This window comes from Melospiza georgiana, chromosome 2 (assembly GCF_028018845.1).
Source record: "Melospiza georgiana isolate bMelGeo1 chromosome 2, bMelGeo1.pri, whole genome shotgun sequence".
Lineage (NCBI taxonomy): Eukaryota > Metazoa > Chordata > Aves > Passeriformes > Passerellidae > Melospiza > Melospiza georgiana.
The window spans coordinates 22,942,367-22,959,490 of record NC_080431.1 but is presented as its reverse complement, the minus strand read 5'-3'; the positions used below and the strand labels follow the sequence as shown (position 1 = coordinate 22,959,490).

Genomic DNA, 17,124 nt, shown 5'->3' with positions numbered 1-17,124 from the left:
GAATGGCAATTTCACCTAGACTGTGACACCCCTTGGCTCTAAGCACAAGTTTTATACACTCTGGTGCTTACACCAAGAGCTTATATAGTATTTAAGGATTTTGTGGGTCTTGTAGCTCTGGACTCAGGGGTGAAATTCATCCAGTGTACTTAGCAGTTTTTTCCATAGCTCTTCAACAGCACTTTCCTTCTGAGGATACAAAGTGATTTGCAAACATTAATTAATTCTCATAAAGCCCTATGAGGCAGATAAATGTTAAGTATCCCTGTGTTGGTACATATGAGAAACATGAGACCTGACTGCCTTATCATTCATGCTGTTCACTGTATTTGCTCCCAAAAATGACTAAGTGGGACAAAGGAAATCCCTTTTTCCAGCCCCCCTCAGTTCTGTTGTTTTCCTTGGACCTTCTGGAATCCTTTGAGAGCAGCAGGGACAAGGCTGGGCTTCAAGCTGCAGTGTGTGAAATTCAAGCTACAAAAACTGCAAAAATGAAGGAGCCTTGGTGTATTTGTTGCTGGTTTTGGGGGCAAAAGCCAGGCCCTTTATGCAACCTGTGAGTTACTTGCTCCCTGTTCCAGCACCCCACTGGAAAGGTGGCTTGGGCTGCCAAAGAAGGAAACACTGCTCAAAGTCAGGCATACTTGTGGGCTACCAAGAGCAACAGGACTAGACAGCAAGTGGAGGCAGAGGAACTACTTGAAGAAATAGCCCCAGCTGGATCTCACCCATCTCACTGAAGAAAACCGTAGCCTTTTGAAAGACCAACAGATGCTCTAAATATTAGTGTTTTCCTCTCTGTAGCTTTAGTCAGCTTAGCACAAACAGGACCTAAAGTGACTTTCCCAGTTTGTTAATTAACCTTAAGAGCAATTTACAGCTTGGGGCCAGTGATGCTGAAAATGGAGGCTTGGCCTTTTTGAGGGCAAATGGCAGGTTTGTGAGAGATGGTAAAGTAGCTAATTTTTCATGCTAACAGTATTGGCTCAGAGACATAGTTCCACATTTTTTGAGACATACCAGACATAAGATCATCCAAATGCTTTTCTGAATGCATTTTGACAAATTTATCTATGGTTACATGCCTTCCCAGGCCTTGGTGCACAGCACATAACCTAATGTAACAGTTCTCATTATGATACTGATCAGACCAACCAGGCATTTTTAAGACATGAAAACTAGACTAATTCCTTAGTTTCAAACACAGTCAAGTCAAATATATGATGTAAATGATAACAAAAGATAACAAAATGAGAGGCATGTTAGGTCTGTGCCAGACAGACTTCTGTTGTTACCTTAACAAGTCTGTATACTTCAGGCATTGTTTGTATTTCTATTGTGCCAGGAGATTTTATTCTTTAGTTTGAGGATTCTCGCTTTATGGGGGAGGGAAATGTTGCCATTGCTGTGGACAAGAAACATTTCTTTCTGACATATTAGCATTAAGAGGATTATGTAAAGACAAGGCATATTGCAGAAGGAGATGTTCTTAATATAGCCTTTACCATGAACCCACGACCTGCCAAAAATTTAGGAGAGTTAAAAAACCTATTGCTTTGACAATCTTTTAATTCTAAAAAAATCGTCTTGTAAAAAGATCAAGGAATTCATCCACTGTTATTTACATAAAATTCAAACTTTCTTGCTTAAAATCATGAATCATTTAATGTCACATCTATGGGATATCTAGGCAGATGCCATTAATCCAAGTCATTTTGAAAATTCCCATTTCATTTGGATTAAAACCTACAACTAAGTCAGTGAATAGCATATACTGTACATGCATTAAGGCTGGTGACTACTAAAGTCTCTTGGGTAGATAAACTAAGTACAGATTAGCCAGGTCTAAGTGTATGTTCTCATCTGGGGCAGAAAAGATAGCCTGACATTTCAGATTTGAAACAGTAGCCATGAAAAATGGTTGAACATTTGTATTACAAAAGAGATACTATGGCACAGTCCCAAAGGTGCATTTCATATAAATTAATTAGCTACACAAATTATTTTGACAACAGCTACTGCACTTCTTAGGTGATATGGCTGCTCAGTGATGAGTACTTGATGATCAATGGTAGGCACTAGTAATATCCTTCATGCTGAGTGACTTTATTACTATTTAGATTTACAGTATATACATATGTGTTTGTATCTACACTTAGGGCTTGATCCTCTTAACCTCCTTTACCTAAGGTCTTCTGTTCACTATAATCTCTTCCTTTGGAGCTCTGTTATTTGAACAAAAGAAATAGGCAAACAAGGGTTTGGGTATCCTGCCACATGACAGGAAAGATTATGCCTGGCTTTTGACCACACTTGAACCTCTGCATATGCTTTGTTCTTACCTGACACTCATGCCACCATGCCATACTATAAAGGTTTAAGGCTATCTTGCTGCCTGTGAGAATCCTATAGGCTGTTCTGGATTTGTCAAGCCCACCTGCAATACACAGTTCCTTTGCATCCATTCCCATTGCTGTATGAGCTCTTACTGATTGAGGAGTCTCTGTTTGTAAGCAGACTTCTTCCTCCAGGCATAATCCTTCTGGATTTGTACAGAATTACTTCTTACTTTTCCAAAATTGAACCCTAATGTCGCTATGTCTAAAGAAGCCTGCATGTTCCTGGACTTTCACAGCAGATTAAACTAAGTCAGTGTGTTTCATGGAACTGCAAAAAAGGACAGCCTCCTCTGGTCCCATCCAAAACACACAGAGCATCTTTGACTCACAGTGTGATATGCCTAAGACTATTCAGGTTCTTAAAGTGGTGCATATGCTTAACTGGACCAGACCTGAAGTCACATGCACTTTTGCAGACCAGTCCCTAAGAAGATGAAATTAAGTATTTGTTGTCACTGTGCCACATTCAGACATCCAATCAGCAGCAACCCTACAGAGCAAACAGCCTGCACAGAAGAGTATTCTAAATAACCTTGCTAAAATAGTTTAGCTGTGAGAAACCCTATGGAGAGAAGGCCAAACCCTTTAATTCACTCATCCTGTTGCACCACCAGAAATTAAGGCTCAGTGTGCTCATCAGACAACACAGATGACGCCAGCACAGAAACGAAAAATCAGTAAGATTTCCATGGAAGCAATAGTTTAGCTGAGATAACTCAATATGAGAGCAATGTACAGGAAAGGACAATCATCTACAGAGATGCTTAGTACTTGCAAATGTTACAACAAAACACCATTAATTCTTGCATTTCTTTGAAGTTTCTTGACATATTATATCCATACAAAGAGTTCATCATGATTAAGAAAAATATCCCGATCTTAGTAAAATAAACATGCTTCAAAGTTCCATATTTGAAACTCAAATGCCACATGTGCAATAAAACTAAACTCCATTTAAGGCAAGTAATATATGTTACTTCTAAAATTTCTCAACATTAAATATCAGAAAGGGCTCCCAAACCCCCAAACTTATCTGAAGATAAACATCATAGGCACCGTCAAAGAAAACAGAAGCTAATCTAGCTGGAGTTTCACTTTCCTGATCTGAGGAGAAATCCTGCAGTACCTGTGGATGGCATTGAAGCAGCTGACAGAATCCGTTGCTACTAGTCTAGCAAATCCTGACAGACTTCCTTCCACGGCTGGAGATCAGGCAAGTGATAAACAGAAAGGCACCGATCGAGTTCTCCGCGATACTTGTGACGAAACAAAGTGTGTTCCTTCTGGGGTGGGTGACAGCCAGGGCTAAGGGTGACAGCAGGACTCAGAGGTCATGTATTTTGTCATTTAAAGGCAAGTACATGTTCTCTCCTAAAGCCAGCCACTTTGTAACACTCAAGTCCGTACTATGAGGTGGCCACAGCCACAGGCATTCTCCTGGGGGGAAGTATCTGAGCACCGATGGGCACAAAAATATTGGCCCAGGATGGCTTGGGGCTGAGCAGTTCCTTGGTGGCTGCTTCAGAGAACACAGTGAATGCTGAGTCTGAGCAATAGCTGGAGTTATGGTGAGAAAAACACAGCTATGTGGGGCTCAGTGTGCTCATAAGCCCACTCTTTACCATGGGGTACATGAAGTCTGTGCTACCAAAGACATTTGACTGAGAAATTGTGCCATATTGTTTGGTATCTTTTCTTCAAAATGCAGCTCTTTAAAAATGGGGGACGGAAAACTAAAGGCAGCAAGTACCAATTAATCAACCATTTGTATCAGTGGCTACTTCTACTTGTATCTTCTATTGAAAGTGTGTTTTGTACTCACAATTTCTTAATATGTAAGCAAATTAGATTAGAAAATAACAGTAAGAGGGTTCACTAATGCCTTTGACAAGAACAATCAACTGAAAGTCACTGGAGCTGCTGATTTGAGTAAAGGCAGCAAATCTGATTGCAAAAGAAAATATTTCCAATATAGAAAAAAGAACCCCTAAATATGTGAAAACCACTGAAAATGAACAAAAATGCACTGAGTACAAGCGCAGTTGATATGAACTGGCCTTGACCTCATCTGACCCAAATTAAACTCCAATTATTGTGGGATTAATTCTCTGGCATGAAAAACACAGCCTGTCAACGGGAACTGAAAACATCCCATAAATCAAGAAACGCTAAAGCCTAGTTGAGGATTATGCATGAGGAGTGAGAGGATTATGATAGGAAACAGTTCTTAGCCTGATGAGCAGCAAACTCAGCTTCCCAGATAAAGGAAATTGCATGTAATGCTCCTATACAGCCTGGAAGAAAACGTTGCAAGCTTCTGCTAGATGAAAAAGATATGAAAGCCAAAATCTGCAGGATGAAGCCTTCCTATGCAAAGCCAACAACTGTTATAAATATCTGTCTGTGTGTGTGTGTGCAGCCGAAGTTAACACATTTTCCTTCCTAAGTGGATTACTGTTTGCCATATTTTTTCCTTATCTATTTACTGTCAGTAACAGAATGCAATTTTGCACCATCTCTTTTAAGTTCTTCCTACCAGCACATCTGTTTTTAGGCCTTCCTTTTGCTTGATACTGTAGGTCGCACTGTTGGTGAGGAGCTGAATGAGACATAAAGTTATTTAAAAAGACAGGAGATAAAGAAATGCATGCAATTTGTTGAAACTTATTGCACATGAAGGAATGCTGTCTTTCTCCAACTTAATGTGGACTACACACCTCCTCTCTGTGCTCCAGTGGAGAAGTGACAGGGAGATGGCACAATTAATATGGAAACTTCTGTGACGTGTCCATGCTCGCAGTAAAAATTCTCCATGTCTATGATTTGCCCTCATTCATTCCAGTTCAGGAAAGCCCTTGTGTATGTGCTTAAGCTCTGCTGAAGTCATCAGGATTTCAGTACAAGCTTAAAGTTAAGAATCTATTGTGAGCTTTCCTGAATAGGGATCTGTGCTTATTGCACTTGGTTCAATCAACCCATAAGATTTTGGTTTCTGAGTTTTTCAGTACAAGAATAGAAAGGGTATGTTTGTGCATTAAGATCAGTTCTTTGTAGTATTTCTAGTGTATGAAAATGTTTGGAGAGTGATACAGAACAATTCATTCTGAAGAGACATCATTGTATATTGTACCTCTGTGCATATACATGTCTACACTCAGAAGAATTTTGCTCAATATTGAAGAAATATTCACCTTTGTTTGGATCAATGCTGTAGCTGACTATTTCTGTAGCACAGTGTCCAGAATAACTGAATTATCCATGAAAGGGATACTGTCCATGTGAATGGCACACAGTCATTATGACAAGTGAGCACTATTCCGCACCCAGTGAAGTCCTTGTTGAGTGTACTGGACTAAATGCTCCATACTGCTGTGCAAGGTGATAGGTCCCATCAATGCATCCAAGTCATTAAAAAAATCTGCAGGGAAAAAGAATTGCAGGGATTCAGCATCAGAAGAGTGAATCTTTATTTGCTACTTGTCACTCTTTAACAGATTTTATTCTCTTGCAAATTGAGTCAGGCTGAACATTCCATGGGAATGAAAGTTTAGTGCTGGGGAGATTAATTTTAAAGCCCTGTGGTTCATGATGTTACAGGCTGATGCACAGCAATTTTCTTTTTAACGAACAAAGCAGTGAATTCTTCAGCTTTGCTTTTCATTAATTTCCATTGAGTCTTGATAAAGCAAACAGACTCGGGGCAATATTTATTCTGAGATTGAGGACAAGTAGATCAAAAAGTCCATACACAAGTGTCCAGTGACACATTTGTGATATGCTAGATATTTAAGCTACTACGACAGAGAAATAGAGGCCTGTACAACATGGCCAACCCAGCCTAAAGAGTAATTTGGCTAACTAGCCAGTCAGGACTTAGAATCACAGAATGGTTTGGGTTGGAAGGGACCTTTAAAGATCAGCCAGTTCCAAGCCCGTGCCATGGATAGGGACAATTCCGTTGTCTACTCAGAGACATGTAGTGCCCATTTGAGATGCTCTGGGGGAGTTCATATGTCCAGCCTGGACTGGCAGATCTAACACAGGATGTGCAGGAGAGTTCTGGAGTGGCAGTTTAGGTAACGATACCTCAGTAAATTGTAGTCCTCTCTCCCTTTTTAGTACACCCTGAGAGGTGTGCTGTTTAGTACACACCTTTCAGGGTGAACTAAACAGCACTCTGAACTGCTGGTGGTATTGAATAAAGCTCCATCAACTGCAATGGGAGATGAGCCCCCCAACTCATATTTACATACCTTCACTTAGGTGTCCTTGTTTTGACTTGGATCTTGCCCATGTCCCTGCCTTAAATACACAAATTAGCCTGAAGACTAAGGAATACTTCACCATCAAGTCAGATGCTGAGGCATTTGCTCATGGAAACCAGTTCACCCGAGAGTAGTCTGCTGCAGGCACCTTGTTCCAATGTGTCTGCTGTGGATGGGGGAGGGCTAGGGGCTGTTCATTCCTTCTGCAGAAAGGAGGTGTGCTCCTGCTTTTTGACTTGATCTGGCTAAACATATCCCATGCAGCTCCATGACTTTGGGGGCAGGAAGATGTCTTACCTCCCACAAGCCTTCCTCTCTAGAATGCACAGATGGTAGGAAGTGCTACTTACAGCCAAGTCTGTGACCTGTCTGTCACAAGTGCTGGCTCAGCTCTTCTGAGCAAGACAGCTATCAAAATTGCCTTTTTGGGCTGTTTTGGAACAAACTAGGAGCAGACTGAAGAAAGAAATAATCTCTGCAATCCTACTTTGCAGACAGGTTTCATATCAAAGTAGTTATTTTCCTGATCCAAATCATGTGACAGTCTTCTAGAATAGTCCACTGCCTTGCCTTGCTCACCTCTGTTTTCCTTGGCCAGGTTATCAGCCATCTCCCAGTAGTCATAGCTGTGCAGGATGCTGTTGGTGATGCTGACGTGGTTGGCGGCCATCTGATGGATGCGCTGCGGGATGCTGATGATAGGAGATGGGGAAGGGGCCCCCGTGCTCCCCTGGGATCCTACAGAACTGACTGGAGAAGGGCTAGGGGACATAGGTGATGGAGTTCCTGTGCTCCTAGAAAGCAGTGTTAATATTTAAAAAGTGTTGGGATTAAAAACACAAGAGTATCAGAACATACCACAGATAAAAATATACAATTTCCAACTGCCAATCTGATATAAGATTACTGTGCAACTTACTTTCCACTGGCACCCCAAGGAGATGGGTTCTGGGCAGCTTTTGATGAATTCTGGAAAGGAAAGAGTAATTCACAATGCATATAATTTATATAAGACTACAAAAGGAAAAGAAAGAAATGTAAAGAAAGTGATGGAATTGCATCTCATGAAGTAATAAACCCAGTCAGCCTAGTTTGATGTTATGATGAAGCAGTGCTACAGAACAGACTTGAAACAGCCTTTTCAACACCCTGGCATAGGCACTGATTAGAAAAACATTAAGTGAAACGGAAATTTTTCACAGAAATCCTGGGAATTCAGAAAAAAACAAAAAGTGCTGTGGGACTCTGTAAAGTTTAGGCTGGAATTTCTTGTGATGAAGAAAATCAGAAGGATTTCCTCCCACTCTCCTGCCCCTAATGACAAATGTCATTCCCCTAGGACTTGCAAGACTGTGCAAATCTGCTCTGCCTGGCATCCACAGGGATGTGAATCTGAGGATCTGCAGCTCAGGTGGGTGTTTTAACCACCAGGCTCAAAAATCTCACTCATGATTGCTCCTTATGAAGCTGTTCCCCTTGGTCCAAACATGGCAGCATTCACAAGGTCAGAGAGACTGCCCATGTAGATTGGTGGTTTTCATAGCTGAAGGATTCCCCAGAGAACCCCAGAAGGGGCCATTTGATCATTTAGTGGGGTCTCTTGTATACCTGGAGTCACTGAGACTCTCTCTAGTATATTCTTAGGCTAAAGAATTTCATTGCTTGAGGAGAGACCACACTACCTTGTGCAAGCACTGTATTTACAAAGCCCGAGAAATTCAGGTGCTAGCAGTAATGGAGATTGGATAAATGATTTTATAATTTAAAAATTATTTTAGTTGTTAAAATTCCAGGAGCTGGAGGGAATTCAGTCACAGGTTCCTGATCATTTGACCTGGGGAAAAACTCCACCCCTGTCCCAAAGTGACTGATTCAGTCCTAGGGCTGTGAGAAAGAAGTCTAAGAAACCAAGCTAGTCCATTTCATCCATGCTCTCACATTCAGCAATGGCCAGCCTGATTCTTCAGAGGAAAGGAACCTCCTTGCTCTCTCCCCTGAAGCTGAACCTGCAAGTAACTCTGTGCTGGAGAACAGCCCTCTCTTCTTGACATCCATGTGGGACCAAAGTCCTGCAGCTTGAGATCTGTTTATGGATACTGTTTTAAATGCAAAGCTGTAGTGGTTGTAAACTGCAGGAGTTACAGGCAGTACCAGCAGTACAAAACCTCTTGGTCTCTCAGGGCTCTCAGGGCTTAGGAAGGAAAATGGTAAACAAGGGGCTTCAGATGTTCATGGATTTCACGGCCAGGAGTAATCCTGTAGTGCACACAATCTGCAATGTCTGTTTCCTACCAATCATGGCACTTCTGAAAGAATCTAAATTACTTTTAAAATCTTTTCTCTTATTTTATTCCTTCTAAAAAGGACAAATAGTCATATAGAAATTCTTAGACACTATTTATCTTCCTTATTGTTCTTCTTGTCCTGTTCTATGTCTATCGTCTATAATTAGAAAAAAATGGTGTTTCACAGTTTCAAGATTGAATCTTCCTAACTTCAGTGCTATCTTCTGGATTCTGTTGGTCCAAAGCCAGCAAAACTGCATGTAATCTGCAAATTATCAGCTCTGTTTCCATGTACACAATGATGTCTTAACCCATTCAGCACCAAACTGGACAATCCCCTAAGCCTCTCTTTAAAAAACTTTGTTTTCTCAGTTTTGATGTGTCTTCTGAACTGCCTCTTGGGTTTCTACATCTTTTATGTGCACCCCAACACTGGCTGTATTTTAGTAGTGATCATGCCAATATTGTGTGTATCCTGTCATTCTTCCTGCATTTTGACACTGGGTCTTCAATGTCCCAGGTACATGACATGAAAAATAAGCTTTGGAGTGTCCCACAAGGGCTTCTTCCTTCTGAGGGTTTTCTTTTTCTTTCTTTTTTCTTTTTTTTCCTTTTGACAGGAAAAGCTCAGGTGTGAAAAGATAAAAAGGAAAATTTCTCATTTACCATCTTAAATAGAACTAACCTGGGAATCCTCAGCATTTGAACCTGCTCCAGAATAGATTATTTTTTTCCCCCATTCTTTTCTGATGTCTCTCAGAACTACTTGTCTTCATCTTTCTAGTGCAATGGAAACTGAGCGCCTGCTGTTTACTTACAGAGTTGGAAGCAGGACAATTTGAAAATTGGAGTCAAGGATACTTCCACTGTAATGAAACCTACCTCTGCCTTACTGTACAACTTCCTACACATCTTTTTTTTCATGTTTTAGGTATATTGCTTCAGTTTCCTCTCAGTTCTGCACCAGAAGGGTGGGGGTAAGGATTCTAAAGAGTGTAATGTTGTAAGGGATTTCTTATACCACTTTCTCTACTGCAACCCATTCTCCTGGTTTCTTTGTTCTCTCTTATGTGCCTGGCCCCTGAATATCTGGACCTTCTTTCTAATTCTCTGCTGCACTTTTTTTCTATAATGGAAATAAATCACCTAAAGGAGATTTAAATAGTATTTTTTTTATTTTCTGAAAGGAAAATATGTCCAATTTTCCCTGCAAGTGTGTGATTAAAAATCCTTCTCTGATTGATAATATATGAGGAAGTTCTTAATGCAGTCAGCATTTCATGTCACTTGGTTTTGAAAGCTTTTAGATACCAAATATGAAAGGAGTGCAGAACTGGCTTGTTTTCCACTGAAAATTATAGCAAATGGATGATTTTTTCCACTTTTGCTTTTAAAGGTGAGACTACTTTCTAATGTGAAGCTATGCTATCATTGTGTCAGCAGGAGCTCTGCAAAGAAACAAACTCTTCTTGGCTATAGTAGAGTGTAAGTCCATTTTATGTTTGCTGTGAAACAGTCTCTGTCTGCTAGCAGGAGATATTTTACATGATTGAGAGCTGCTTAATACAGCTATTCTATGAACTGGTCAAGAAAAACAAAGTACTTCAATTGGCACATATTTCTTTCCCCTGAAATCAAGTAATTGTTAGAGAAACCGAATGTGTTGAATGATATACTGATAAATTTTTGAAGCAATTACATTGACTTCAATTTCCATTTGACAATAACAGATCTGTCAATTCTTTTCCCTGTCTTCATGTGTTCAGAATTTGGTCATAAGCATTCGTGCCTGTATTTGAATTTTTTTATTAACAAAATATCAAAGGATGGATGTTTTTCATTTCAAGGTTCTTCTGTCCACAAAAAAAGCCCCAACAGATGAGCCCTGTGTTCAAAGACAAATGCCTGTTCAGGTCTCACAAAGCAGTTTGTCTTAATGACACTTGTATGTTCATTCTTCTTCTTTTTTTTTTAATTTAGGAAGATAAAGGCTAATTTTTGTGTTTGTACATCACATGCTGGATGGATTGACTGCAAGAAGTTTCACTTTGTCAGAAATGAAAAATGGTAGCAGCAACAGGTGAAGCAAAGCAGGAAGGGGAAGCCAAGGGTGCCATGTCAAGTACGTGACAGGTGGTCTGTCTGCCCTCTGATGCTGCTGTACAACTCCTGCTGAACTCAGCGTGGGCTCTCTGACAGTTCCCTGGGTAAGATGTCCCACTGCACTGTCCTACCTAGTGATGCTGCTGAATGGAAGGCCTCCATCTGAGGACTGATCTAGATCAAAGTCTTCAACTCGTGGGAAGTGTAATCCCGAAGGGGATTCTTACAGCAAAATCTGCAAAACCTATTCACAACAGAGCTGGATAGCACTAGACAATGGACCAAGAATAATCTAAAAATGCCTGTTTGTTAGTACAACAAATTTATCATCCTTTGTGAAGGGTCACCGTGTGTATTTTTCAAAGAGGGACCCTTGTGAAGATAACTGAACTAACTAGAGCTCAGATGTTGCCATGAGAGTCTATGGTAAAACATCACTGACTTCACAGGGGAAAAACTAATCCCAGCACAGCTACTGCTCCAGTAAGATGCTGTATCTCCTGTAAAAACATTGATCTACAAACATGCCATAAAAAATATACCTTGAAATACTCAATAAGCGCTTTTGAATACTTGACTGCATGGTCTCTCTTGAGCCGGAACATCCTCCAGTACAGAAGGGCCAGGCAGCGGTAACTGGAATATAAGGGAGAGCAGAAAGTACAGGGTGAACAGAAATCCCACTGAGTATCTTAAATCCTCAAACTAATAGAGAGTGGAAGGCTGACAGCACCTTGCTTACAGTTTTTATCACCATTTGTTGGCAGTACTTCACACTTTGCCCTGGGTTCATGAGCAGAGCTAGGTACTACAGCCAGGGCAGGTCATGCTGACAAATGCTACCAGTGAGGTACTAAACAAACCATACTCAGAAGGGTCTGGGCTCCCAGGCCTTCATTCTGGCTTCAAGTCTGCACACTTGATCAAAAGCCTATCCCATGAAAAGAGACATCCTGAAACTCAACATACACCTTTTTTTTTGTATTTTTACTTGCAAATGCATAAACAGCTTTTTGAGATATCTTATCTTGGGACTTTATTGCAATACCCTGGATATAGTGAACTCGAGTAACAGTGGATGTATTCTGTATACACCCAGTGGTCTCTTCCAGCAGCTGGAGATGGCTGGGATAAAGAGAAACCTTGGATCTGGCACAGATTTCAGTGGCCGACCTTCTCTGTAGGAAACCAGAACAGAGATTGTGTTGGAGCCTGGAGGCAATTCCCAGGCCAGTTGCCTGACTTTTTCTGCAAAGGAAATCAGCAGTGTGTTGAAAAACTCAACGTGCTGTACTGGTACTGTCTGCCCCTGTGCTCCTTTTTAGTCTGCAGAGTGCCACACACCTTTAAAGCTACATAATTAAATAAGAGTAATGGCTATTGACTATAGTTATGTACCACAGTAGTCAGTATTCAGGACGCATACACTTCTCTTTGCTAGTGGCTTTAGGTGTACCTGTCTATTTTCTGAATTGAGAATCACCACCACCTCTTCTCAGCAAGGTTTTTAGATTGAAAAAGTGTGAAAACTAGGGCAAGTGTGAAAGTGCCCCACAGTTGTGCTGCTTTTGAAGCAAAAACCCTGTGCGATTTGCTTTTCCTTTGGCAGCAGAGGCCTCGTTTTTAAAAGCACTATTTAGTGTAGGAGCCAAACCGGAGCACCAGAAGGTGCCTTGAGTGTGAACGTGCAGAGTGCTCTCCATCTCCCCGCGGCCAAGGGCTGCCCACACCTCAGCGAACGCCTGGAAATCGGACATTGAATCAGGCCATGCCAGGCAGGGCTGCGGGGGCAGCCGGGCTCAGTGCGGAGCGCAGTCCCGGCCGCGGCCGCTGGAGGGCAGTGTCTCCCCGGGAGAGGCGGGCGGGAGCGCGGGCTGGCAGCCGCCCCCATCGCTCTCCCTCTGTCACCTTCACAGGTACAGCACATATGCAAATGGTGTCAGCTCATCTGCTGGCTGGCAGACGGTGAGTTAAGATTGCCATTCATCGCCCGGAGAAGGCTCCGTCTGCTTTCCCTCGCGCTGACCTTTCTCCTGCTGGAACAGATGCAGCGGCTCCCTGAATTTGGATGTGCCTCCGCACGCACCGAAGCGCTCCGGCAGTTCTCAGCAAGCCTTTGTAATGTGGCTTTATATGTCCTTTTTTAACCGTTCTTGAGTCATTTTCCCACCTAAGCATTTTTAAAGCAATCGCCACTTAATGCATGCTGTGGGCCTCCCCATGGAACAGAAAACCAGTGACAGAGAAAGGGCATTAAAAAAAAAAAAAAGCATCTCTGAATATTTTGTTCCTTTTTATACAAATGATTAATTAGGACTCCTTCTTTATGGAAGCCAAAGATGCATTTAATTTGGGTTTTTAACAGATGGTTAATAGATGTTAAAAACACACTTGCTGATTGTAAATGTCCACTTACTGAGACTCAGTAACCATGTAATAGGTATTTTATGTATTAACTACAATGATATTAAATTAAAAATTGATTTTAATAACATTATAGTATTTTACTAGCAATCAGAAACTGTCCTGTAGAATCTAAGGTGTTACATATATGTTTAGAAATCTCAATTTAATAGATAATCCAAGAGGCTTAATTATCCCCATCATCATATTGCCCTTCATATAATATAAATAAAATTTATGATTACTGAGCCTAAAATGTCAGCCACAGAAGAACTTACCGAGCTGTTGGTACAAAAGTACATCACTCATAAAAACAACAAACCATCAGGCATTTAAAAATTAATTACACTGACGTACCATAGCCAAACTGTCACAATCAATAAATACGTATGAATTGCTTATTTACAGAGACAGAATGCAGACTTGGTACAGTGATACAAGGGCTGGACCTTCCCAGAGAAGAAAGGATTCTCTTAATTTCAATAGAGAACATAATTCTATCTGGCTGCATCCAACATCTGATTTTCAAGAACTGGCTCACTGGAGAAAAGAAGCCTTTTGAGGAAAGCTTGATCTACTAACCATAATGCTGCCAGCTGTTTGTCTTCTGGTGTGGCGTTGGGGCCTGAGTGGGTTTTTAGTCTCACTGCATACCTTAAGCAAGAAGAAAAAAGCCAATGTGAGTTAACTGAGACAGCTTTGTATTACTGATCAGAGAGCTATGCTGGCCAATGTAGTTTGCTCTGCCCCTTTATACATATTTGTTCAAGTTACCAGCCATACATGTGTTTTTCCTGGTTGTGTTTCAGAGCTGTTTCGTCATTAGCAGTGCATCCGTGCACTCTTTAAACAGCCGTGAACCCCCTTGATCATCCATCAGTCCAGAGGGGAGCCTAGCTGGCGAGGTGACACTGTCCTACCAAAATAACCTCTGCTGCTGCAGAGACCCAGTCACACAGAGTTCATGCAGAAAGGGCTTTGGAGCTTTTGAAGGCAGACAGCCTGCCTGGAAGCTGGTGCTGACCTCACCCTGCCAGTTCTGAGTGTGTCTACCCAGATTTGCTCCTCCGAGCACAGCATGGCAGAGGGGGAACATGTGGCTCAGAGCTATTTTTGCTCACATGACATTACATTCAAACTCTATAAATATTAAAGATCCACAGAGGTAGCACTGGTGTTTCATGTGCTATGCAAACACAAATTGGTTTCTGGAAATCTCAGCTTCCAGCTGAATACCTGAACAACAGACAAGGTTAGAACAACACACAGCGCTTCTGGGCTCACTTCCAGAAAAATACCTGTTCCCCATAATTAGCTGCTTGTGATTTTTTCTTACCTTTGCTTTCAAACTCTAATTCTGATATCTGTGCAAAGATTCAGTATGAAAATTTTGCTTCTACAGGCATACCTAGCAAACCACTTATTTTTCTGAGTTGCAGCGAGATCAACAGCAATTCACATTACAACACGGCCACAGCTATACACATTATTGAAAGCTATGCATCTGCAAGCAAAATTCATTTCCAGAGTTAGGACCATATATTTACTACCATGAGAAAAGACAGGGCAGACAAAGAAAGAGCTTTCTGCCTTTTGGGAAAAAAAAAAAAAAAAAAAAAAAAAAGAAGGGAGGAATTACAGAGATGGGAAAAAAAAGGAAGGAAAAATTGCAGAGATGGAATGTACAATTCTCTTACAGAAAAAGAAGTATTTGATTTTTTTTCAATAGCTTTCCAGTCAGAAAGCTGGCCTCAATCCACTGAAATGCATGAGAAGACAGCCTTAAGTGGAACAAAATGCCAGTGGAATTATTAACATGCGAGAAAATCTTCACATCAACACTAAGTCCAAAAGAATGCTTTTGTTTTAGAAGCTCTGACTCATTATGGATATGATTAAAAATGAAAATGTATTATTTCCTATGAGCTTAATCCTGACTGGATGGAACTGCATGGTTGAGTGTCCTGAGGAATGATACCATGGTCACTGTCAGTGCAGATGTCTCCACTAGTGTGTCTGGGGTCATTCTCTTGCAGAGTCCCTCAGCTGCTGCAATGGTTCTAACCTTTGTTTTCTCTAGCAATGACACTGCCAATAATGTTAAGTACCAGCTATAATGGACTAAAGGACTTAAGAGATATACTTCAGAGGGACTGTGGATGGCACTGAATTCTAGACTGCCCTGTTTGGAGAGCCATGAAGGTGACTAAAGGTAGGGGTGGCTCTGAGGTGAGCTGTGCTTCTGACTTCACTGACTACATTAGAGCACACATATCAAACGGACTTAGTGTCCATTTTTCTATCATTATTCACATCTTCCTTCAGGTAATCTTTAAACAGCAATCTTACATGTGTTGCAATATTTTTCAAGTTACCACTCCATGAAAATGTTTTGTTATTATGGGTTACTGGTTTCTTTCACTGAGTAGTTCAGGATTTATATCATGAAACTCTTGAAGTAATTTGCAACTCAAGTAATAGGAAAACCTCTAGGGTTTTTTGTTCGTGTTTTTGTTTGTTTCTTTTTTTTTTTTTTTTTTTTTTTTTCATTCTTGACAGTTACTTGATTTAATTTCCAAAGAAACCACAGATAAAACATATACATTACATATGAATAACCAGGCCCTTGTAAGGAGTTCACTTCTACCCTTTTACTGCATGTACGCAAATAGGTGATAATGCAGATGATCATGTTTGCACAGAGTAACCCCTGGGGTCATCGCCTTCCTTTCCTACCTGATGAGTTCAACTGTCTCTGAATACATGGTGTAAGGGGATTTGGATTCCATTGGGCCTTGTTCCATTGCATTTCCACACTCAATAAACGATAGTGCTGCTTCTGCATAATTCAGTGCCTTTCCAAACTTCTCCACCTAGAGAGAAAAAAATAAGGTCACAGAGATGTAGCATAATCATCAAGATATTGTTACATTTGATGGGACTTTCTCGACAAGTACTGTAAACTTGACACAAGTTGATATATCTTCAGCTGCACTATTTTTCCTGTGAGAAAGCTAATACCCATTAAACTCTGTGCATCAGTGAAAACCATAAGATACAGAAAATAGAGCTAGCAGAGGCTCCGAGATATTATTTGTTCCACACTCTTGTGTCCAAAGAAGGGTCAGCTGTGCCTAGGACATTCCCAACTGTGTTTGTTAAAGCTCTTCCAGTGCTGGAAATTCCACAAACTCATTCTGCCTTTTGTTTCAGCTTTCATCTTTCATTAAAAAGGGTTTCACACATCTTTGCAAGTGTAGTTTTTTATTACTCAACAAAGAACGGTAACAGATATCATAACTAAGACAGGAGAATTAAATACTTTGACTACTAACTCTTATACAAAGGCTCATCTCTGTTCTCCTGTCTTCTTTATCCCTACCATTTTCAGCATTGTTCTCCTCTTGTCAGGAATTTGCTTTCTATATCCTCCTCCTCTTTCAGGGACTGCTCTGCTCCCTCAGCATCTTCTGCCATCCTCCTTCCTTGCCCTGTTTCTTCTCCTATTTTTGGTACTTTGTGTGTGTATTTGTGCACTAATGTGCATATATGTGCCTGTCCTCAGTAACACTGCATATGCAAACATGCATCTAATGTTCATATGTGTACACTTACATGCCACTTATCTGCCCTCAGAATTCCATTTTTGAAGGGAAGAGAGAGATGAAT

At 40.9% G+C, this 17,124-nt stretch overlaps 1 protein-coding gene and 1 long non-coding RNA gene across 2 annotated transcripts in view; one reads left to right on the top strand and one right to left on the bottom strand.

Moving 5' to 3' along the window:
• The window catches only part of LOC131080705 (uncharacterized), a 35,372-nt gene extending 23,767 nt beyond the window's left edge, over positions 1–11,605 (top strand). Inside the window, exon 2 of the long non-coding RNA XR_009114190.1 lies at positions 10,930–11,605. This is a non-coding gene — a long non-coding RNA (uncharacterized LOC131080705). The remainder of the gene's footprint in view (positions 1–10,929) is intronic.
• AFF3 (ALF transcription elongation factor 3) overlaps positions 2,401–17,124 on the bottom strand; it is a 316,925-nt gene continuing 302,201 nt past the window's right edge. Inside the window, exons 16-21 of the mRNA XM_058019201.1 lie at positions 16,192–16,328; positions 14,038–14,109; positions 11,595–11,688; positions 7,584–7,633; positions 7,244–7,458; positions 2,401–5,817 (exon numbers count right to left, since the gene is read on the bottom strand). Of these exons, the coding sequence (XP_057875184.1) occupies positions 5,696–5,817; positions 7,244–7,458; positions 7,584–7,633; positions 11,595–11,688; positions 14,038–14,109; positions 16,192–16,328 (690 nt within the window). The 3' untranslated portion in view covers positions 2,401–5,695. The remainder of the gene's footprint in view (positions 5,818–7,243; positions 7,459–7,583; positions 7,634–11,594; positions 11,689–14,037; positions 14,110–16,191; positions 16,329–17,124) is intronic.